The sequence below is a fragment of the Corvus brachyrhynchos genome, unplaced genomic scaffold (assembly GCF_000691975.1).
Source record: "Corvus brachyrhynchos isolate BGI_N302 unplaced genomic scaffold, ASM69197v1 scaffold331, whole genome shotgun sequence".
Classification (NCBI taxonomy): domain Eukaryota; kingdom Metazoa; phylum Chordata; class Aves; order Passeriformes; family Corvidae; genus Corvus; species Corvus brachyrhynchos.
Genome location: NW_008237229.1, coordinates 2,020,571 through 2,044,440, shown reverse-complemented (window position 1 = coordinate 2,044,440; position 23,870 = coordinate 2,020,571). Strand labels below are relative to the sequence as shown.

Sequence of the window (23,870 nt, the reverse complement as noted above, 5' to 3'; positions counted from 1 at the left end):
TCTTCTGAAGGATTTTGATTATGAAGGTCATTTTTTCCTTCTGATTATACAAAGTAATACAATACTTTATTCCTGCTAGTTTACTTTGATAAGGCTGGTATGCCTCTTGACAATACTGACAGTGCATAAACTTTATTTAGAGCAAAATTACTACATTTCTTCCCTTCAAACATCAAACAAGTACACTAAAATTTTCAATTCTTTTTTGAAATTCATGCATTTGAAGCTACTAAAGTAATTATCATTACTTCTAATTGCCTCCACATTAAGAAATATTTTCCTGAATTATTGCAAATCAATATGTCCATCCTCAAACAGCATTTTAGAAATTTTACACCATTTTAGGTTACATAATTCCTCTTCTATTTGGATTACATAAAAACATACCAAATGTAATGGGTGGCTGTGTTAATTGTCAAAAGCCTAGACTGAATTATTAGAAAATATAAGCTGTACAAGCAAAAGCTGAAAATTTTGATTGGCAGTCTATTGGATTCTGTGGCATCCAATAGAAATATCCAGCACTGAAGCAGGTAGCAGTAACAGGCACATACTGAAATAAGGAATTATGAACAGCATCACTTAGTAGAAAAAGAAAAGATAGCTTTGTTTGCTTTTACTGTAGCTTCAATTTTCTCTCCTTATATAGTATTGTCCAAAGCCCTCTGGAATGTGCTTCCTTCCCCTACTTTTTCTCACTGTGTTCCTACCTTTTCATACTCCTTTTCTCTATACTAATCCAACTTATTGAAATCAATCTGTGCTTTGACCCTTCTACTCTACCCGTCACCTACATTTGAAATGGCAATACCAGCCTTACATACAATTCTCATTTGCTAGTATCATCCTTAGTGCTGAAGTAGTCACATCAGCAAATTTTCTTTTTTTAACAACATCCTGGTCAATCAAATAAGAGTACACACATTCAGAATAAAGACGGGGATGGTACCGTATTTTTTAAATCAGGTTAATACAAAAATAAAGAAATAATTATACCATAGTGAACTACAATCAACAGTGCACCAAAGGAATACAATCGAATCAGTTTCATGTCTCATCCTCAACTGCCAAGTGTTGTATAACAAATGTGGCAGTGTTTGTCTTTTTAACCATCTATGATATACAGGCTGAAGATGTTTACTCAGATTATTTTTTTAAAAATCCATTTTTTTAAGTGAAGGACATCAGTATGATTATTTAATCAGTAAAATGCATTATGTTAGAAAACATAAATTTTAGTAGGAATAGAGTGTGAAGCTGCATATAACTAGGCCACCTGAGAATGTACAAAAGTAAAAGTAAATTCAGTACAAAGCCAGAAGAGATGCAGAAGTCTGTATCATCCCCAAAATAATACATGTATGCTCCCTGACATATTATATAACATTTACTCAAAAAGAACAGTATGACCAAAATCAAACTTACACCATATCAAAAACTTAACAGTAAGTTAAGTATTGCTCTTTCAGAAAGATGCCCACATCTGGCTGTCAAGTATTAATTTCCAGAGTATGAACCATGTGACCTCAACAGTACTGAGGCAGAGCAGTTTCTTAGCATATGACAGCTACATTAAATTCTGCTTGATCTCTAAATTCAGGTGTCCATTTGGTGGGTGCTAAACACATTATTGTTCTTCCCTAAAAGCCAAATAAGTCAGAAATTACATAGTCTCTTTTGTAGGAGACAGTTGATTTCTCACAATCGAGATAAGGCTCATCACACTTGCTTCCTAGCCCAAAGGAAAAGATGCTATTTTCATTTTCTCAGCTAACAAAACTGGGAAGTTCAGACTCCAGATATAACAGCTCTTTGGGCTACTCCATAACATAAATGTTCTCAGAAATAAAGCAACCTAGAAGATTTTTCTCCAGTACAGTAATCAGAAACTAGTCAAGAAGGATAGTGTCAGGACAAGTAGAATTCTGCTGCAATTAACTCTTTTTCTCTTAAAAAAACCACCCTTTTATTTCAAACTTTCCACTACGCCTGCACCTCAGTCTCTGAATAGTGTATGGCCTTTACAGGTTGTTGCACCAGTTTCAAGAGGTATTTCTGAGAAGTCAGGCATGTCTGAAGCCTGCTTCATAGACAAACTAATCCTCTAGTCCTCAAAACACGACACTGGAATAGGTAAGTTGAAAAAGAAGAGTATGGGCAAAAAGTGCTATTTAAACCATAGTAACCAGATGGTTCATCAATGAACAGTGAGCACTGACAGAAGGGTGGCTACTGGAAACAAAAATAATTAGTGAAGGGAACAACCCAACAAAACAGTTTTATCTTTTACTAGTATGCAGAATATAAACTACCCTGTAATCAGATAGCTTCTGAAAGCAATAAAATTGGGACATTTTTGTTTTCAAACATTTTTAAGTAGGCATAGCAACCTGGTAGTACTTCCAGAAACAGAAACTTGCCATTTTTTTTAATGTTTAATTCATATATTTGTATCACTTAAGAGCCATATTATTAAAAGTATTATCTTTGCAGTAAAACAAATTCTACTCTGTCAACAAATAGAACTCTTTTGGGTGTAAGTTGCAGACAGAATTCCACAGCAGTGCTATGTACTGGTACTGGGGATGGCATAACCAGCTGAAGAACTGGCAAAGCCACTATACCAAATTCAGAAGGTCAGACTCTTGATATTGGATACAAACTTTCACTTTCTTTATCCAGATTTAAAACTTGATTATACTCAAATTTGGCCCACAAAATTAAGAGCATACAATAGACCATGTTTAAAACATCATACTTTTTTGGTAAAAAACATATAGGTAAATGGTACTTTCCATTCTTATACTTATTTAAAGACTAATATTCCAAGTTCCTGTGAAGAGTCTTCTCATCCAATTAGTTTTGAGCATTACTTCCAAAGACAGCCAAGTTTAGAAGGAAACAGCTGCCAGTGGCTTTTTTGATACCCTCCTTGATGCTATTCTCAAATAAAAGCCATTAAAACCACTTTTAACACTTTTTTAAAAGCATCTATCAAAGTCAAGTAAATCTGTGCTTTATGCTCATAAATGGGAGAGCACTATGTCGACTTCAGAGAAATTATTTTTTAAAAAGATAGGAAAAACTGGTATTTACAGCCAAAGAAAAAACCGCCAAAGTTACTAGGAAAAAAAAGACTGACTTTTAAACTTGTTAAGTCTACTTTGGATAAATGCAGTAGGAGTTCATAATCTCTTGCAGAAAATATACCAAATAGTTTTTTCAGCATTCCTCAACAATATTTTTGAAATATCAAAGTGTCTTCCAGTGAAGTTACTCATTTTTTTGTCAAGGACGACAAAATCAAGTCATCCTGTCCTCTGTATGCTACAGTACAGCCTCAGACAGATCTAGCTGGTTGTCTTTATGTGGATAGATTTTATCCTGGTCACTCCCCCCATAAAAAACCCTTCTGTGCCATCTCATGTGAAATATTCAATAAAAAGATGACAGTTAAATTGAAGCACTAACACATGCCTAGGTGGAGTTATAACACTTGGCACTGAAAAGTGGCCTTAAGAATACCTTGAATACCTCTGGCTAACACCACCACAGCCCTATCTTTGTGATGAATGTGGAGCAGATTAGGAGGCAGAATATCTAACTCCATTTACAATTTGCTCACAATTTCTGCTCTCTATACCCTTAGCTTCCCTGTGTTTAAAATGGGAACCTGTTTAAACACTCAGAATGTATGCTGTATCACTTCTAATGAAATGGTTGCATTTCTGCTTCCTGACAATCCTACTGTTGCAGATGAGCATGTGAGATGCTGTACTTCTTGAAGAGATGACTAATACTACTGTCACATAGTTGTTGTAATGAACTCCACAGATGACTGGGTTTATTTTCAGGACTGTTATCACCAACTTAAAAATTTCTTCTATGCAGGTAAAATGCTGAAATACTTGGTATGACCAGACAATTCCACTAGCTGCTCAAACCTTGTATTTGCAGAGAATCTTTGATGCAGCTCTGCAGGTTTGTCAAATTAGAAGCATGATGAAGGCAATTTGCTTGGTCTGTTGTGCAGAAAGTATAAATGGAAGGAATGACTTGATTGTGCACAGCATGCCAAATGGTTACATGAAGCATTAGGCTTAACATTAAAAGCACTGTTAGAAACAATTTGCAGGGAAGAAATTGGCAGATGCAGAAATAACTGTGTGGGCTCATTCTGCTTCGAACAGAGATTAGAGAGTACATCTTAGGAAAAAAAAAAAAAAGAAACCCAACAAAAAAAAACTCACAATCCCCCCCCAAACCTTTAACTATAAACAAAAGCAACAAAACACCTCCCAGCCCTTTAGTCAGACATCCAGAATATTTATATCTACATTTTAGCACTCTACATATACAGAAGATATTTATCTTACTGCATTACTTGGTTATTTTTTTTGTTAGGAGAGAATGTTAGCATATGCATTACTCACCTTAGAGAGTATTTCAAGTGCTTGATGTAGAAAGGCTCCCTGGGACTTACAAATTTCAGCTGTAATTTAATACAAAATGCTCAAAAGTGCACTATATTTAAGCCCATCATATTCAATTTATGACATGCTTAAGATAAATCAGGTCACTTACAAATACAGCTTTACACAGACCCAAGGTTTAAAAATAAAGAATGCCCACATTTGTGAACAACAAACCTATGCAAATTTTGATCTACTATATTTTCATATTAATGTATTACAAATACACACAGTTATTCAGTCAGACAAAAGAGAAAAATTACACATCAAAATTCTTCCAATATAGACTTTTGGAACTAGCAAACTAAGACTTGTACTATTGTAATTTTTGTCAATAGTAAAAGAGAAAAAAACAGTGCAGGTGAACAATTGAAAGGACTTACAAGTATCTATTTAAGATAAAGTCAGTCAAACTTACCATGTGTGTTGTAAAGGAGTTATTCCTCAAGTTGACCTTTAATGTGCATGTTTCCCCAACTCTGGTTAGAGGAAAAACGTAGAAGTCTTCTGGTGCATATACCCCTTGAATGACCTCTTTTTGTCTGATTTGAAAAAGGGATTTAAGATATTAACATTTCTGACCTATATGATCTGTGTATATTGATTGCATACTTGAAGTAACAGGTGTATTTTATGAGAATAAATCAGAAAAAATTGAAAGATCCAGAAAACATCAACTTTGAATATACAAAAAGTATACACAAAATTCTACTGCCAATACCAGTTCATTTACCACAGCATATCATGGTTAGACAACTTAGAAACTCAACTGAAAAGAAAAAGCATGGAAGACTGAACAATACAAAGCCACTAAGAGGTACTGGCAAGTCTGTTTTTACAGCTGCTTACTCTTTAACATAGAATCATAGGAGCATTCAGGTCAGAAGATACTCGGATGGTCTCTAGTCCAACCTCTGGCTCCAGTCAGGGTCAGATGTGAGGTCAGAGCAAGCTGCCCAGTTAGATCCCAAAAACCTTTGAGACTGGACTGCACAGACTCTCTGTGAAGCCTGTTCCACCACACAGATGTCCCAATAGTAAAAAAAAGCTTTGGTTGTGGGGTTGTGTTCTACCCCCACACCCTTTTACCCAGCTGCAGACACACTCCTTTCAAGTTCTGTCCATACATACCTTACTCTTTTTGGTTGTCCTTCAGAGTCAACTTTCATTTCTGGTGTAACTGGAACCTCAGTTTTTGTAAGGCCACATGCAGAAGCTTTCACAATTGGTGTCTCATTTTCTGTTTTAGCACTCTATTGGCAAAACCAGAGAAGACTGTAAACTTTGCATTCAAAAGTACTTAAGTATTCAGGTACGTAAGTCATTCCCCTTACCCAATCCAAGACTTCTTATTTAAAGAATAATCTTTCAGGAGTATGAGAGTCTGGATCATTTAGATGGAAGCAATTATTTAGGAGGAATACGTCAACAGGCTTCTGTGCTTTACGAATACTTAGTTATTACAAGACAGTTCACAACAAACTAGCAGCGCAGGTGGAATCTCAAAAAGGCTGCAAGCAACCAAGATTTTACTAAAAGCCAAAAAACCCCTCACTTCCTCTGCAGATATTATGCCCATATGCCTCAAGAACAACCAAGTTGGCTAAACAAGTGCTCAGAAAGAAGACAGACATAAATCAGCATTATAATCTGAATTCTCAAAACAGCAAAAAGCTTTGTAATAAGTTTGTATTATGAACAATACATCCTTCTCAAAGAAAGGTCTCTCCAGAGAGACAGAGTCAGATAACGCACTATACGGTATTTTCCGCATTCAGAAATTAGGCCAAAATATTTACCATCACCAAGACCCCCATTTAGGGTATTCTAACACAAGGAGACAAGATCACCGGATGAGAATAATTTGACAAATAACCAATTGCAAATTCTGCGTTGCTTAATGAATCTTGCCAGATACTCTTTGGAGTCCCCTTGGGTCACAACATCTTAAACAAAGTTAAAGAACCAAAAGAACCTCCTACACTTATGGTTGTACAACATTATGTCAATTTTTGAAATGGTGCTGACGTTTTAGACAAGCAGTTGATTCCCTGACGCAGGGAAGATGAAAAAAATAGATTCATCTTCAATAGAGCTGCTATGACAAACTTGTCTTTTAGACATTCATTTCTTCTATTGAAAGAGCTGCTAATCAGTCTGTCAGAAATAGCAGCAGCCATAAAAAAAAAAAAATCTTCATTTTAAAGAATATATTTTTCAGTTGCAAATAACCCATGAACCCCAGTAGAACCGAATACATAAAGACAAGAAGGGATTTGCAAATGTGTCTTGTTTCAAGAGCTTTTATTTTTCCACATAGTGAAAAACAATGGGTGTCATGCCTCTGTTATCATTCAAATTCTAATTTATCAAAAGGCAAGTTGACTGCATGAGAATAAGGTACATTATGGAAAATGATCAGAAGTTACCCCAGTCTTTATAAGGGCATCTTGAAATACTGCATGCTTTACCACAGCCTGTACTGACTTCTGCTGTTTCAAATAAGAGCAGTACATTAACACTCCAAATGGTTACAGTTGAATGCTGCTGTTCCAGACACCTCAGGAACACAGAAATTTGTATAGCTTGAAAATTGGAATTATTTTGCTCACAGAGTTTAAAAACGTTTTCCCTCCTCTCACTTCTGGGATACACAAAGATGATGAAGCTTTGTGCTGCTGATAATAATCAGATCAGACCTCTAAGTTAGCAGTAAGTCTTTTGTGTTAAGAATGAAAGAATTCATCTCAGTTTGCTGAAAAATGATCCATAAACTGTCTAACTGCATACCTTTTTAAAGTACGTAAACCATGTAAATTAAAAAGTGGCATGCATTTAACATTTGTAGTACCTTCAAAAAATAGCAGGGGTTCTTTACAAAGTCCTCAACTTTCTACATGCTAAAGGAGCAGTCAGGACTTTGGTGCTGTCCCAGCCTTGTGGCAGGTACTTGTTAGTTCACCCAGAAGGGACCAATAGTTAGACCCAAATACCAGTCCAAGACTCCTGCACACAATACTCATTCTTAACTCAATGATCTTAGAACAGCCCCCAGCAGCAGGAACAAATGTTCCTCAGGTAAAGAAAAAACTTAATTTGAATGACCAGCACCGAGAGGCTGGGGCTGCAAAACATGTCAAACCCCTCTTTTCTTTGTCTCTGGGACTGGGTTTGGAGACATGCTGATCTTAACTCCTGACTATAGTTTCCAGTGGTGAGGACTGCAAACACATGCAGAGCATAATCAAAATTACAGTTAATTAATTTGTTAGGAAAAATATTAAAGTGGTATGTGCCATTGATTTTCCTAACTTAATGTTGTTCTTGCAGTTCTTTCCTGAGCTCTTCCAAATTTTTCATTTCTTCTGAAGTGGTGCTATAAATAAATACCACTCAGTCACTCTGAATGACAGTCACTCTTCCCACTTCATTCTATCAAAAGTCACATTAACCACAGCTGTAAGCCCCTACCTCAGAAAGACCATCAGACTCCAAGTCCTTTTCAAAGTTTTAGTAACACTGCCTAAACTCTTGATCCCTAGAACATAACACTTGCCTTTTCAACTAAAAGCTGCAAGTCTCTAAGTAAATGTTCTGTGTTGATCCCTCTTCTGAACAGATGCATGGCTCCCTACCTAGTTGATAAATACAGTATTTCCTTTTCAAATCTTTCTGAAAATGATCGTGACATGCATTTCAAGTATTTTCTACGAACTTTTTTCCCATGTGCAGAGATGCTATAAAGATCTAATTGTTAACAGCTTTGAAAAAAATCAAGAACAAATCTGACACAGTAGTTCAAAAACATTAATATCAAGTTATGCCGCTCAAAGATTTACACAACTCTGACAACTAGTCACGTTTTAAGAAGAGAATTCTTTAAAACTCTACAGTTCTGTTAATCTTCTCCCCATTTCAAGTAGCTTTAAACAGACAAATGATTTAGATATTCTCCTCACTTTCAGGAAAATTATGACCAAAAAATTTGATGAAAGCTGAATAAAAAACCCTCTAAAACCAAACATTATACAGGACTCTCATGCCAAAACTCGGAAGTTATTTAACATAAACTTTTTTACAAGTACTCTTTCAACACAATTAATTTGGAAAGAACAAGGAACCTGCAAAAAAAATGTAAGGTACCTCAGCAAGAAGGATAAGGTTCCTACTCCTACTGCTACTTGGTTCTCTACAGAAAGATCCCAAATCTTAGTGTGGACTTCTTAGAAAAATCAAGTCAAACCTTCTGAAGAGGACAACAAAGCATATATAGCAATCATGCCATACTGAATGTACAAAGCTCTTCACATTCAGCTTATTTAACTGATCATTAGAATGAATTCTTCCTTACGGTAATAAATCCTCTGTCCTATGTAAATTCCTCTTGTATGGACAGTGAGGTAGGGATAAAAAGCAAGGTAAGGATTGAGAGCACAGAAAACCAGTTTTAACTCCCAACCCATTTCTTCCAAGCCTTACCATAAAGTTTGAGCTGAGGAACAACAGGGAAGCGAAGAAGAACTCAAACCCAATTGCTCCCATGTATAACTTTCACAATTATCCCCACCCACATTGCCACTCTGATAAAATACTGAAGCAGCTTTTATTACAGACACAAATATCCATCTCTAAGATGGATATTTGAAAATTCCAAAACTGCACTGAGTTATGTATTATAGCAAAGGTCAGTTACTTCACTATTTATTTACAAAAATAAAACCAACATATAAAAACCAAACAAAACTGATAAAAACATCTTTACCTACAGAAACAATTCCCCTAGAATGTGTGTCTCTACTTTCTCTGAGCAAACTAAAGTTTTATATCAAAAATGGCAAAAGATAATGCATTATCACATAAAGAAGAGGAAGATGGTATTTTTGTAACATAACAAAAAAAAATACAATTTAGTCCAGCAAAAATACTAGCAGGGTTGAGGTTTTTTCCCATAATATACCAGTGTATATAAGAAAGAGTACTGTATAGTAAAATCAAGATGTTATCAAAAATTTGTGCTCAAGACAGTGTTTATAGCTTTTATATACTCACTTTTCCAGAAAGCTGAAATTTTAATTTGTGTTTCCTACTCGGATTTTCAACTGGGTAATACTCAAGGTCCCAGAACTGGGAGTAGTCTCCTTTATCTCTAGGTAAAAAGATTACAGCAACCTACAAAAAAAAAAGAGAAAAATTTTGCAGAACATCACCAATCTTCACATCTTCACAATTTTACCTCTACAAAGTTATGGTTCAGCCACCACAAAATTTACACACTACAGAACACACATGGAACACACAGGTGATCTTGAAGAAAACTATACAAATAGCTATCCCTCCTTTGCTCACAACTGGAAAATATTGGATGAAATATGTCATGCAAGCAATTTTGAACAAAATTTGAGTTCAGATAATCTGCTTTAAGCGAAGTCAGCAAGTGCTGGCACAATTACTTCTGTTAGTAAAATGGAGAGAAAGGGGACCGGAAAGGGAAATATGTGCACCTGAAAAAACCATCCTTCATCTGGCAACTAAGCTGTGAACAACTCAGCTCCTCCAGCTCCAAATCTGTAAGCACACTATGCTAAAATTACTAGAAGGCCTGAAATTTAAACCAATGTGTAAGCTATGAATTTGATCATCCTTAAAGGTCAGCTATGTAACAAAGGCTTGTCTCCATATAGTGCTGTACCAGGTAATTCAAGAAGAGATTTGCATTGTCTTCAGAATTGAGGTTGAGGGAAGAAGAGAAAGAGAGCAGCAGATTAGAGTAGACCACTACAGTTATATCTAAGTAGCCAAACATCATATCCACTGCAAAAAACCAGCCAATCACTGTACCTTATCAGCTCCAGCCCACAGCCTGGCATGCCAGTGATGTAAATCTTATTCAAATAGGCCTGAACTAGGATTGCTAAGGCAAATACAATTGTTTAAATTCAATAACGGCTTGCAATATTATGAAATTACCAGAAACTGGACAGGAATACTTTTTTTTATTCTTCTAAATAGATGACAAATTGCATCTCTATAGAAATAATGTCATAATAATCCATAACAATTAAAAGATAGGTGTTCACAAAGATGAAAAGATAAAACTCAAGTAGCATTGTGAGAGAACATGAGGGAGGAAAGACCCTTACAAACCCATCCAGTCTGTCCTTGGATGTGCTTTATAATTGTGGTTATGAAACCCTCTACTGGCCAGGAGATAAAATTGTAAGTCAATGAAACCAAGTTTAGGAACAGACAAGAGTTCTTGAACAAGTATGTGAGGAATGCTTCAAGGAAGGGAATCAGGTTCTCACACTAGGTTTGTAAGAAGCCAGTATTATTTTCCATTTTCTTCTGAAATTTTACAAAACATTTAGAATAGTTTTCTATTCTAAAATATTTTGTCCTTAAAAACCCCCAAAGCATAACACAAACACGCCACCACTTTGAAATCAAACTACTTTGATTGCATGACTTCTTAGAAGCAACTCAGCTGAATTAAGCTGATACAGACTACCTGATACACTCCAGGACCCAATACTGAAAGGCCAACAATTTTATCATCATCAGATGAAATTTATTTCTCATTTAAGATCTTACTTTACAATTGAGATACATTAATATGCCTGAAATATTTATAAATGTTTACCTTCTCTTGTCCATGAGCTTCAAGAGTACCAGAAACATGGGAAAATCTGAAAACGGAGTAAGTAACCCTATAAACACAGCCACTTCCATCCACATCCTGCAAATACATTTATGAGTCAGATTCAGAAGGGAAAGGAAAAAAAAAACCTGAAACCACACAATACACCCACACATACACCACCCTTGCAGAGGACTGAGGAAAATACACCCAATTGAGCTGCTTTTAAGTGAAGAATTGATATTGACTCCCTAAAAGCAAATTAATAAAGACTGAAACTACTAAATCCAGTCACCACAACTACCGACTTCCGGTTCAGAGGTGGTGCACTGGCAGGAACATGACATAATCCATCCCATGGGGTACTGGTAAGAGTGCTACATAACCATTTTTCATCATTTCACAACAATGGACCATAATAATTCTAGGACAAAATCAAAATTATCATCACAACATTTCAGACTATCAAAAAAATAGGGGAGCATTTACAAATAGCAACAGCTAGGCACAGAAACAGCACTGTAATTAAAATATCCTTGACCTAACTCAAATTTCTACAGATACCACATACAGTGCAATTTCAGCAGCACAAGTCCGAAACAAGGCAAGTCTGGCATTATGGAGCCAAAAAGAGACACCAATCTTTCATTTATGCTTGATTACTTAATGCAATCTGGATGATGATACTGTATGAGCACAAGCAAACTCAGTAAAGCAGTAAGTGAACCAGAAACTGTCCCACAGAGCACTGATTCATTCACAGTCAGGGAGCACATTAGAGATGAAAAAAAGGAGCAAAACATTTCTCTGATATGGATAGTGAAAAAAAAACTTTGTAACTGAGGTCATGCTCAAATATATACTCCTTCTTGAGAGGCAGCAGGGGGAGAGAGCACAGCAGAAAGAGAGAAGCTAAAATAAACCCAGGGATTTGCATAAAACTCCCCATGCAAGCATTCACTCACTTTAACATAGGGTGGTGCAAAAGATGACAAACTCCACTTTAGATTTTCATTCCCTTCGTTCTCCATTTCCAGGTAACTCTCTAAAAGAGAAATAACAGACTAGTATATACTAAATGTCTTTGTTCAAGTATCTCTGGTGTAAAGAGTTAAGCAGAAACTGTTTCTAGATGAACAGAAGTTTAATTGAAACAGTTTTCATTATAACAAATCTCAAGAGTAGACTCAAACAAAGCACAGTCATAAACTTTATAGAAGCTTATACACAAGAAATTTAGACCTCACCAAAAAAACCCCAAAAGATATCCAACTCCTTCCATTATTTGATCACTCAGAGACAAAACACTGAGAGTATTCCAGTCTGGGACCAAATAAAGTAGTATCAAAAAATCTGTTTTGTTACTCAGCATACATATAAATACATGTCTCTTGGCAAGAATTAATAGGACAAGATCATCTCAGTCTAGAATAGCACTTTAAAAAGTTTAGCTGCATATAAACATTATATATGACATTTATAAACACTGGAGTAGTATATTACAATCCTCTTTCATAATTTTAGCAATAAAAGCCCAGATATAATTGATAAAATTAAGCCTTGAAAGTCCTCAAGTCTGATAGAGAAAAAAATTGATGTCAATGAATCATTAAAAAAACCCTCACTACCTAAATATAAGTACTACAAAAAAAAAAACGGTATCTAGGTACCAGAATGAGAGTTCCATAGAGTTACTTTGAGAATTTTAAGCATTAAATTAAAAGTACAGACCAAGCATTTCAGACTCCACTACCAACACTGTCCTCCTCAATCACTATGTACCAAGACAAGGACAGCCAGCCTCATAGCTGATATTCCTACTGTCTTAAGGAAGACTATTTATTTCCCTGCTAAACACAGATTTATCTCATATCCTATGGGCATAAGCACAGATGAGAATGGATCTACTGCAAAGGTGCACTGAGCCAAAAGAGTTTCAACTAGACACAGTAACCTTGTAACTCTCTTTTCCCAGGCACAGTGTAGTTGCATTCATCAAAGTGGTTTAAAAACCCAGCAACTGGTTTGCCTGGATGCAAACCTGTCCCTGGAAAAAAAGGTATACTGTATCAGGAGAACTCAAAGGAAAAAAAAAGAGGAAAAGAAAAGAATAGCCTTTCAAACCAAAGGCAGAAGTGGGGAACTGGTCATTCACACTTATCAGACTAAGAGAACAAAACCAAAGTCAAGGCACTGAAGTTCCCAAACATGCCATACAGTAAACAGCCTCTGAACACAAGATACTACAGATTCTATATTTAATAAATAAGCCCTCTTACCTGAGCTTTGACCAAGTCTTGTTTTAGGAAAAACAATGTTACTGTTCTTTATCTCCATTTTTGTTAGAGGGAACCTGGGGAGAGACTTTGCCACATCAACAGTAGGATTTTCAGACTGTGGAGGAATTACATCACATCTTCTGCATGGAAAATCTGCTCCAGATACACTCTGTGCGACAGCCTCTTGAATAAGCACTTTAATAAACTTTCACAAGATTTGGAGAAAAGCAAAGTTTTAAACAGTGAATATTGATATATTAATAAGTCAAACTATTTAGCTCTATTTCTTTGAGCTGCAAGAGCTTATGTTCAGCTTTACAACAGAGGAAAGCTCTCATATATTAAATCCCCAGGTCTACTCCAACCTCAAAAGTTTGAAGATTCTAGGACAAATTTAATTTAGGAGAAAAGGAATATTCACTGAAAATTTGCTATATAGGTATTTGAATTTAACAGGAATAGTAATTTCAACTAGTTTAACTGACAATTCCTACAACATTCTCTGTTGCAGATACTGGAAACAGAACTGCCTCATTCAGAAGGAGCTTTGTGTTCACTTTTGCTACATAATTAGAAATTTCAAAAGTTTCAGTTAATGGCTAATAAAATCTTAGCATACTTTTTGCTGATTTGGAGAGGTAGCAAATAAATGACAAAAGCATTACAAACTACCAGATTTCCTATCATTTGATGGGTTTTGCTACATTCTCTACACTTGTCCTAGTAGATTTCTTAAATCCTTTTCTCATACTGTAGAATATAACATGGTTAACTATGTGCACAGTTATCACTTCCTTCTCAACAACTTCCCTGTTTGTTTGGGTTTTTTGAAGGCAGTTTCCAATTCTGTATCATACCTCACACTTCCCTCCATGCAAAAGGAAAGGAGATACAGTTTTATCCTTTCAGTGTCTATTTCTCTCTCCATGCATTGTTACAAATAACCCAAAACACACACTGTCTGTAAAAATTTTTTTAAAAGTCTCTTTGGGAGAGATTACCAAGGAGCCCTTTGCTCTTACACTGACAAGAGAAAAACTGTTGGCTTCATAAATTTTATTTCTATGCTTCACCTTAATCAGGGAAAAATCTTGGATTAAAATCCATGAGGAGCCAAAACCTGTTCTAGACATTCTTTGTCACAGACCTGTCATCCAGAAGGTCAAGTTTACCTTAAGGGAGCTCAAAAGGAGCTATGATGACTTGTCCAATAACCTCTTCTGACTTCTTTTATTTTAAAATATGATGCAGATATGATACAGACTACTTTTGTGCGTGCACACCTACATATATGTACGTAGCATTTTAGAAAATTATGCATAAGGCAGTGGTGAGTGCAATTTTGTTGGCAATTCAGTTAAAGTGTTCACATTGTAGTATTTCTTCAGAGATGAATGAACTAAAAATCTCACTTTACAAAATGGCATCTCAACTACTTTTTTTAAGAGAACTTTAAAAATTAAGAAGAATAATGGAAGTTGACAGAGCTGCTGACTCAAATCTAAAAGGTTTTGGCAGCTTCATTAGAACTGACAAAGTAAAATAAAAAGTTGCAATCTCCAATCTCAAGTAAACCACGTACCTTTAGCCCGTTATCACAACGGATATAGATCAGGCCACTCCAAGGAATTAATGTAGGTCTTGTGGCAAGTGCTGGATTAGGACTCACCAAAATTAGGGTACTGCCCCTAATTAAAAAAAAAACCAAAATCAACTAGAACGATTCTCATATTAGAATAAGTATCTACCACAATTGTCACTAGCCCCCCCCAAAAAAGGATGCACTTTTAAGATAGCAGGTAAGTGAAGATGCTCTACAGATCATTAAATTTAAGGTATCAGATATTCAATATGTTAAGCTTTAATAGCCATGATCCCAGGGCCTTCTTTCACCATCACTGAGAAATCAGACCACCTCTTTTCGTAGCCTAACTCAGTTCAAGAATTCTGTGGGCTCCAGCCATCACAGTGCAGAGGCTGGCTCCTGTCCTGACAGGATGACTGCCCTTGGCACTGCAGGGAGATGGTCATGAAAAATAGAAAACTGGGCAAGTGTAGCTTGCTGCGCTTAAGTTAGCTGTTCCCACAGGTCTGCTTCCTACTTGCAGACCTCTGTTCTTGATCCAAACTATTTACCTGGACCCAAAATGTGAGGATTCTGCCCACTCTTTTCCAGTGAACACATTTTAAAATTCTACACTGCAAGAAAATTCCTTGCAGAAGGCCTTCAATACTCTCTTTTTAAGAAATCATCCAGACAATCCTGAATTTAGGGTATGAGACACTCAGTATGTCTTTACTTTCACAGCTACTGGAAAGTCATTCATAGTTACTGCTTTTTGAGACTATTTTTCCTAACCCTTCCATGAAACTCTATTTTGTTCTCACTAGTGATGAAAGTTTCCCAGCAATTTACATCTACATGAATATGAAATTAAGTGTTTAAATGCTATCGACAACGCAGGACCAAAGAGAAAGTGCATTTCAGCAAACATCCTCAAGGTTAAAGCAACTACTGAAATACAATTCTGAAAGCAAAACCCATTTTTTGGTGGAAGACTTTTTTTTGGGTAAGATGAAAATAACTTAATAACAGGGTCTTAGAGCTATTCTGAACTGAACCTTAAAAAACCCCCAGAAATTTAGAAGGGAGAGGTGGGCACCTCTTCCAAGCATAAATTGTAAAAGTCTTTGCTGCCATGGGTGAAAAGTCTCATATATATACAGTGATATTATGACTGCTGTTCCAAAAAAATGCCAATTAAGGCACAGGCAAGCTGACACTGGCCTGTCATTATTTTCATACCTACAGGTACTGAGAAGACAAAGGTTGAATGGCAAAACCCAGTTTTCTCAAAATTAAAAAAAAAAAAAACCACAATCAAGTTGTGAGGAATATCAGCACATTTGCTAAAGAAAAAACTAAGTCCCCAGAAGAAAAGCCTTCTATAAGAACTGTTATTTTGGGGGTTGTTTGTTGGTTATGGGAAGGGAGGAACTGTTCTTTGTTTTTAAATACACAGCTAAATTTTAAACAAAACACTACTGCAAAAGGAGATTTTTAAAGTTTCAGCTTCACTGGCCATCCAGCTCCTTGAAAAATATGCAATAATAATAGTATTTCCAGGCACAGAAAATTCCTGGCATCCAGATAATTATGTAGGTGACAGAAGAACATTCCCATTATACAGAACAGATAAGGTCCTAAAAAAAGCTAGATTTGCATGTTAGTTGACAAAAAGTCTACACCCTGGAAGTGGAACTAAAATAGTTTCAGGGTACAGTCTAAGCAAACTAAAGTAAATTCCTAAAAACCAGCTAAAATTCATAAATTAGTTACACACTTAAACTAACTAAACTCCACCAAGACCTCACCACACTTCCTCACATAAAGGAACTTATGGAAAGAAACTTACTCTGGTTCAACAGCTCCATGTTGTGGGGTTACAGTAAGGCAGTGAGCTGGCCATGAAAGTTCAAAGGTCAACATTCTATTAGAATTGTTGACAATTTGTACATGTCTAGTGTCTGCTGTTCCACCTGTAACACAAAAAAAAAAGCTAACATGTAAAAAAATTCACAAAAATGCCCAAGATACAGAGATGCACCAATGAAAAAGTATTTTCTGCCCTAATTTCACCCTCACAATACTTTAAAATCTTCATAGGTATGCAGTGTATACTGTATGTATACACACAGCACATCACCTCTGACAATTTATCCAAGAACTGTGTTCAAATCAAGTCTGCATGAAGATTACTGGCCAAGCCACACTTACAAACATATTATGCAGCACACTTATCTTAATACTAAAGTGGCTATTTCATTAACTTCAAAAAATACTTACCAATAGAAGGAGATGTCAAAGTCAAATACTCAGGTGTAACAGCCCAAGTCTGCTGAGCATCTGGTTTATTCTGAACCAGAACATTAGTTTTTGCAGATAATGAAGGACCCTGAGGTCCTTTAACAGGAAGAACATCCAAAGTTGCAGTGGTATGTCTGACAAAGTTCTCAAACCTGAAAAAAAGACTGCATTAAGCAAAAGCAGTAGAAAAAAATCCCATGAGTAATTATAATAGCCTACTTTTAGTATTTATCAAAATTTTATTATTAAAGTACAGTGTTTTTTACATGGGCCCTCAATTTAATTCAATTCTCCATTAAAGTAAAAAACAATTCAGCAGCTGTATCAGGACACAGCTTTTTCACAGAATGTTTGGAAGTGGGAGGTACCATTTAGAATGGAAGGAACTAAAATAAACAATTATCTTCAGAAGACAATAATATAAAATAACTTGAATAAAACATATACAGAGAAAACAAGTACTGCAGAGAGAAATAAGGCAACGTACGTCGTTTCACAGCGACCTCTGGAGATCACCCAGTCCAACACCCCCAAGGAGGGTCAGCTACAGCAGGTTATTAAGGACATTGACCAGCCAGGTTTTTAATTTCTTCATGGATGAAAACTTCACAGCCACTCTGGGCAACCTGTTCCAGTGTCTAACTAACCTCACCAGAAAAAACCATAATTACATACATATAATTACTAATCACAGTTACAGTACCTGTCCAATCCCAAACGGTGTCCAGGAGACTGCTGAAAGCCATCCTGATCACAAGTGGAATATCCAACCACAGAAAGGATAACCCTTTGCATATTTGCATAGAAAAGATGAATATCATTTGTCCCTCGTAGAACATCACACACTAAACATGAGAGTAATAGAGAATTCTAGTAAGAAAAATTCTATAATACTCAGAAATTACAGCACAGAGATTTAGGACATAGACCTAGTCAATAATCCATCAGCTAAGAAATCCTAGATCATTCCAAAACTACTTCCTACAAGTTTAGTTATCAGGCATAGCTCACCACTAACATCAAATATAATATATAAATCTAAATACACACCAATTCTAAACTTTATTTTCCAGCTTTATACAAATGCTATATACTAATTTGATTCTATGCCAAATTAGAGTTAGGTCTTACTTTTTTCCTCTAACACCGGCTTAACAACTTCAAAGGATACTCCAGAACCCAAGTATCTAATGTTCACTAGGATTTCACTCTAACTAAAATGAATGGGAAAGAATCAGACCACATTTATTCAGGTGTAGTAGCCTTAGAACAGTGAGTAATTCCATATGTGAATATAACTATTTCAAGAATAGGATTTGACAGTAAATTTGTTCATTACACTATGGGATTGAACAGTGGGGGGGAGGGGGGGAGGTGCTTTAAGGACCCCTTTAAAATATATTGTATTCTTATTAATGAATTCCTTACTAACAAGCAGAAGAAAAAGTTATTAAATTTAGGAAGGAAAATAAATTTATATTTTGGTGTCATCCAAGTTGTCTGCCTCTCACTTTTCAAACATATCTGTGTACAACAAACTGAATCTTTCTCAATAGGTAATAAGGCAAATACTTTCCAAATAAACTCAGCATTTTTAATGCTATAATATTTACAGATTGGGGTTTCATGTTGCTAGGAGAAAAAAAACAGAAAATCATTTAAATAAATACGTACTGAATGAAAAAAGGCAAATTCTGTTGTGATGGGTTGACCCTAGCTGGATGCCAGGCGCCCACCAAAGCCATTCTATGACACCCTTCCTCAGCAGGACTGAGGAAAGAAAATACAACAAAGCTTTGCCCAATACAACTGTCCAAATTCAGAATTTTTCTTCTACATTTATAAAAAAAATAGTGAAAAAGTAACTAGGATTCCAGCCAAAAGCACATTTGCCCCACAAAAATAAGTATTAGATTTTTCTTTTAAGAAGTCATAGTCTTACCTTCTGTCACAAGTTGCTCCCCTTGAAATTCTTCATCAAATACAGTGTGTCGCAACAAGTTGTTTTCTGGGATTATGCGTTTTTCTACCCCGGGTTTATACATCACAGCTCTATTAAAGAGGAGACATTAAATTGAGCACAGTACTAGAAACAACGAATTGAAAAGATTGGTAAGACTCATAAGATTCCAGCATAATTTTCACTTCATCATTTCTTGACTACACCAAGCTCAAATCTGGAAGCATTCATTTAAAACTGAAGTCTTTTCACAGTCTTAAAATGGTTAAAGAAATACCTGCTCTATTGCTGCAGAGTAAAAGGAAACACTGAAATAATGGTTACCATATGTTTGTCTTTCCATACTTGTTCTCTGCTGTCAGTCACACCTACCTAGATTTCTGATAAGTACATCAGGCATCTGAGTGATGTTTCAATCACCACAGGAAGCAGGAGAATGCTATTTTGGTTACAAGTGAAAGCCTTTTGAGAGGAAAAATTGACTAGTCAATGTCAGAGCGGCAGCAGGTGCCAGCCAACAGCAGGAACACAGAGCCAAGGAGCATGACTGCCAACAGAATAGAAAAGACTGGGAGGCACAGGCATATAAATAGTCCTGGGTAAAATGGGAAGCTACAGGTCAACAAGAGGAAATCTGGCACTCAGATAAGGTCAGGGCCATGGAGGAGGAAAGAATACCTCAGCACTACTAACTCTCAGGTCTAAGCTACTTACCAGGCTGCTGACTATATATAATTTTGGAGTAAGGAACTTGAGGCACAAGTTGGCAGATGAGGCAGAGTACTCATTTCACAGTCCTGCCCCTAAGTCTCAAATCATGTTCTCATTCTAATGCACAATTACAGAATGGGGTTGGACTGGCTTAGAGAACTCAGTCACTGCAAGAAATACACATCTCTTTCAAGTTATCAAGGGGTTTTCAGAGAACCTCCCACCAAGAAACAACCAGCTAGACCACTATTTTCAAGAACCATATGCCAGCCTGGTGGCTAATAAAATCAACAAGTCATTTCGCTCACATCATCCAGAATCTGAATTTTAAAAGTTTCCAATAATACCCATGTAGTTGTATTGAGCTTCTAGATGGGTTTTCTGTTGATCTGCAGACCAAAACTGTTCCCTAAGTTTTGAAATCAGGCCTTTAAGGAGGATTCCATGATAGTGAGCATTGCCTCACACAAAACAATTCATACAAAAATCAGGAACAAGCATCTTCTAAGATATCTAAAAGAAGCCAGTTTCCTATCCAGGTTGGGAACTCAGCTATTCCATGAGCTTTTTATTCAAAGTTATGCAGTCAAATTCAGCTGTGTTTAATACTTCTTTTGGATAAGAATATATACAATGACTTTCACACATTGTCAGGCAATGACATTTAAAAGCAATGATGAAATAATGCTGTTTTCAAGTTTTGCACTGAATTATGATCATCAGCACCTTAGAGCTCTACCTAGTCTTAACATTCTGCATTACACAGACAGCACAAGTGTCACTTACGTCAATGAAAGCAGAATATGTCATTTCTGTGCATTTGAGTTATACAAACTGAAATGCAGAATAACATGGCTGCTATCTAAGATCAGCAAGGTATTTTCAGTAAGTTTCCTTAGTGTGTCATGAGCATATGTGGATTTTCTTTTTCTCATATACACATCTACTCAAAGCCATTCTTTGTCAACAGAATTCAGCAAACCAAGACATGAACCTTGTTCAAAACTTAATGCTCCTGGATATCAGTACTATTCTTTTCATGAGCCTTTTCTTTAAAAATTAAAGTTACATACTCATTAGAAAGAGAGATACCAACACAGAACACAGATCTCTTTCGACACAAAAAAGAAAACATTTCATCAAAACCCAACACACTTGAATTTAAGAAAGTTAAAATAGAATAAAATCCTTAACTAGGATTGTAGGTACAGTATGTAAGCAAAGCCATAAATGAACAAACCCCCATCAACAACTTACAGATGCAAGACTTAATAGATCTTTACCTATCATCACCGTCTTTTAGTTTGTTCTTGCTGGTTTTGGAAGCGTGTTAAAACCATACCCGTGGCAGCACATACCTCTAGTTTTGACTTCTTGTTAAACATCAGTCTGTTACAATAGCAAAGCACATCTTACCTGCGATACTGCTGCCTCGAAACTTCATCTCCCCAAAAGAACCATACTGTCGATACCAACATGCTTGTATTGAAGTGCTTTTCCATGGGATTCCATGTTACAGTAATCACCTGATAAAATAAATAGACAACACACTGAGGAAAAAGAAATCTTACTGTTTGTATTAATGTTTGGAATCTGAGTCAACAGATTACTGCAATACAAGTGAAACAGGACATAAGAATTAGGTGAGATTTTAATAAGGAACTAGTCAGACATTTTCTTTGATGACAATTTAAATTCATAAAAATTGCTCAGAATAAAGCACTGTACTTACTTCATGTGTTCCTTCTCTTAATACAAACTTGTCTGGAGACACTGTCATAACCTGAGGATCCATCACTGTTTTTGTCTGCAGGTTTGCCAAGCACAGCACTTTAACATAGGCAGCCCGGGAACCTGTGTTTCTCACGTGGAAGGAAGCTTTCTGTGATCTTGCAGACAATGATCTTTCCAGTGTAACCATGCAGCTATCTGACAACTTTTTAACATTTTCTAAAATTATATTGCTTGTTCCTCCATATCCAGATAATGGTATCTGGGAGAGAAAAAAAAAAACCCACCACCAAAAAACCAGTACTTCAAATGAAAAAAGATTCTTAATAAATAAAATCTAAGCGTAACTATGGCAAACTATATAAAGACTTACAGAAAAACAAATGAAAATGTTAAAAATGTGAACTGAAAACCCCTTGCAAGAAATTGAAAAGCCTAAATTTATTCAATCATTTTCAAGTTCTACTTCCAAGCTTGTTTAAGACCTACCTATAGAACAAGACAAGTTCAGATTTTTTAACACTTCTACAGTTAAAATCTTAGGCTATTTTTAATATAGTACATAAAATATTTCATCCTTCACAAAGGAAAAAATTGCATGCAAAGTTGATACTAATGTTCAAAGCATAAAATTTAGTGCCCGTATGATTTTAACAAGTGTACAGATACCCATAGTATATATCTTGAATTTTCAAGTTTTTTATAGAAACAGCTATTCAGTGCTAGATTTTCAATAATTATGAAAAAAGTACATTTAAAATTATTAGAAGCTATGTTGGGATTCTTACAGTAAACTTAATTCCTGGCTTTGATCGTATCCCCAGCTGTTTGATTTCCAGCTTTGCAAAGCAGCAAGTTACTCGAGTAGGTGTAAACATCAGGTAGATGTTAGTATCTTCTTTGGGGCGGATTTTGAGTTCCCAATTACTGGCTAAGCGTCCTTCTGACCCGAATATACTTTGCAGCTATAAAAACAAAGACATCAGAACTGAGTGACTATAATAGGAAAAAAACACAGCAGTAAAACTTACTACACTTGGAAGGAAGAATTAACTTGTTCAAATTCCACATTAACTCCATTGACAGTGGCATATTTAAAGTTGCAATGCTTAATATGCAATGAAAAAGACAGAGTCCATGATAGTTTATATTCCCCACAATGAACATTTCAAGCCTCTCAGTTTAAACAGGTTTTTGTCCTCAGTCCCCAACCTGTCAAGGCTGAATTTTACCATCACTACGTTAATTCCATCTCAGTGTAAGACTTTAGATTAAAAAATCTGAACATTTGAGGGAAAAAGGGGATATAAATCAATGCAGGTTACATAACAAAAAGACCCATAAGCCATGGTAATTCCTAAAGGCTGATTCTAGTTTTTCTATGCTCCTCTAGACTCCCTCCTACAAGAAGGGTGACTGATGGATCACTCCACCAAGTACTGACTCTGTTGTGATACAGCAGCTTAGAGACCTGTAAACTGAGCTCCAGTTTGCTGCAGCACTCTTATTTCAGCTGCTCCCGAGGTTGCCAGTGAAGCTGAAGCTCTGCTACCACATTCACCTTGGCAGTCTTAAAAGAAATACACAGCCTGCTAACACTTCAGGGCAGAAACATTTTCATTATAAACATAGTCATAAACACTAAACAAAAATTTTAATGACAGCCACCTGAAAGGAGTCTTGATCCTGGCCTCTTATCAACAATCTTAAATGCTGGGTCACAGATGGAGAGTCATTTCTTAGAGTTAACTTCTTCTCTCTGAAAGATATGTTTGGTTAGATTTTGCAGCAAATACAAATTAACTGCATATATTTATTAATGGAAACAATGGAACTGGGACAGTCAATTTTGAAGTAATTTAATGGAAAAAAATCACCTCTTGGAACAATAGAATATGTTAGATAGAAAGTTATTTCTATACTGTCAAACTTACACACCCTACACTGTCATACACCACAACACATGAATACTCATATAGCAAAACAATCCCCAAATAACTACATATAAAAAAAAAAAAAACAAAAAAAACTATATCTGTCTTTTTTGAAGTTCAAATACTGTACTTAACAGCCTGAACTTTGAAAGCAACCAGCAACTGTATCAATACAAAAATTCCTTTAAAATACCCACTTAAGGACACAGTTATGATGAGAATATCCAGAAACACTAAGTTATGTGGAAACAAAGTCTTGAGAGTAGTCTGGCCCAGAT

General features: G+C 36.0%; 1 protein-coding gene across 3 annotated transcripts in view; it reads right to left on the bottom strand.

The window, feature by feature from the left end:
* The window catches only part of CEP192 (centrosomal protein 192), a 57,073-nt gene that overhangs the window by 774 nt on the left and 32,429 nt on the right, over positions 1–23,870 (bottom strand). For all 3 annotated transcript variants that reach the window (XM_017729473.1, XM_017729474.1, XM_017729475.1), the window contains 16 exons: positions 23,327–23,417; positions 22,447–22,623; positions 21,660–21,920; positions 21,344–21,453; positions 19,199–19,308; positions 17,960–18,101; positions 17,236–17,408; positions 16,805–16,928; positions 14,971–15,076; positions 13,389–13,593; positions 12,075–12,154; positions 11,113–11,208; positions 9,522–9,641; positions 5,604–5,725; positions 4,891–5,014; positions 4,434–4,492 (listed from right to left, as the gene is read on the bottom strand). In XM_017729473.1, coding sequence (XP_017584962.1) covers positions 4,434–4,492; positions 4,891–5,014; positions 5,604–5,725; positions 9,522–9,641; positions 11,113–11,208; positions 12,075–12,154; positions 13,389–13,593; positions 14,971–15,076; positions 16,805–16,928; positions 17,236–17,408; positions 17,960–18,101; positions 19,199–19,308; positions 21,344–21,453; positions 21,660–21,920; positions 22,447–22,623; positions 23,327–23,417 — 2,100 coding nt within the window. The remainder of the gene's footprint in view (positions 1–4,433; positions 4,493–4,890; positions 5,015–5,603; positions 5,726–9,521; positions 9,642–11,112; positions 11,209–12,074; positions 12,155–13,388; positions 13,594–14,970; positions 15,077–16,804; positions 16,929–17,235; positions 17,409–17,959; positions 18,102–19,198; positions 19,309–21,343; positions 21,454–21,659; positions 21,921–22,446; positions 22,624–23,326; positions 23,418–23,870) is intronic.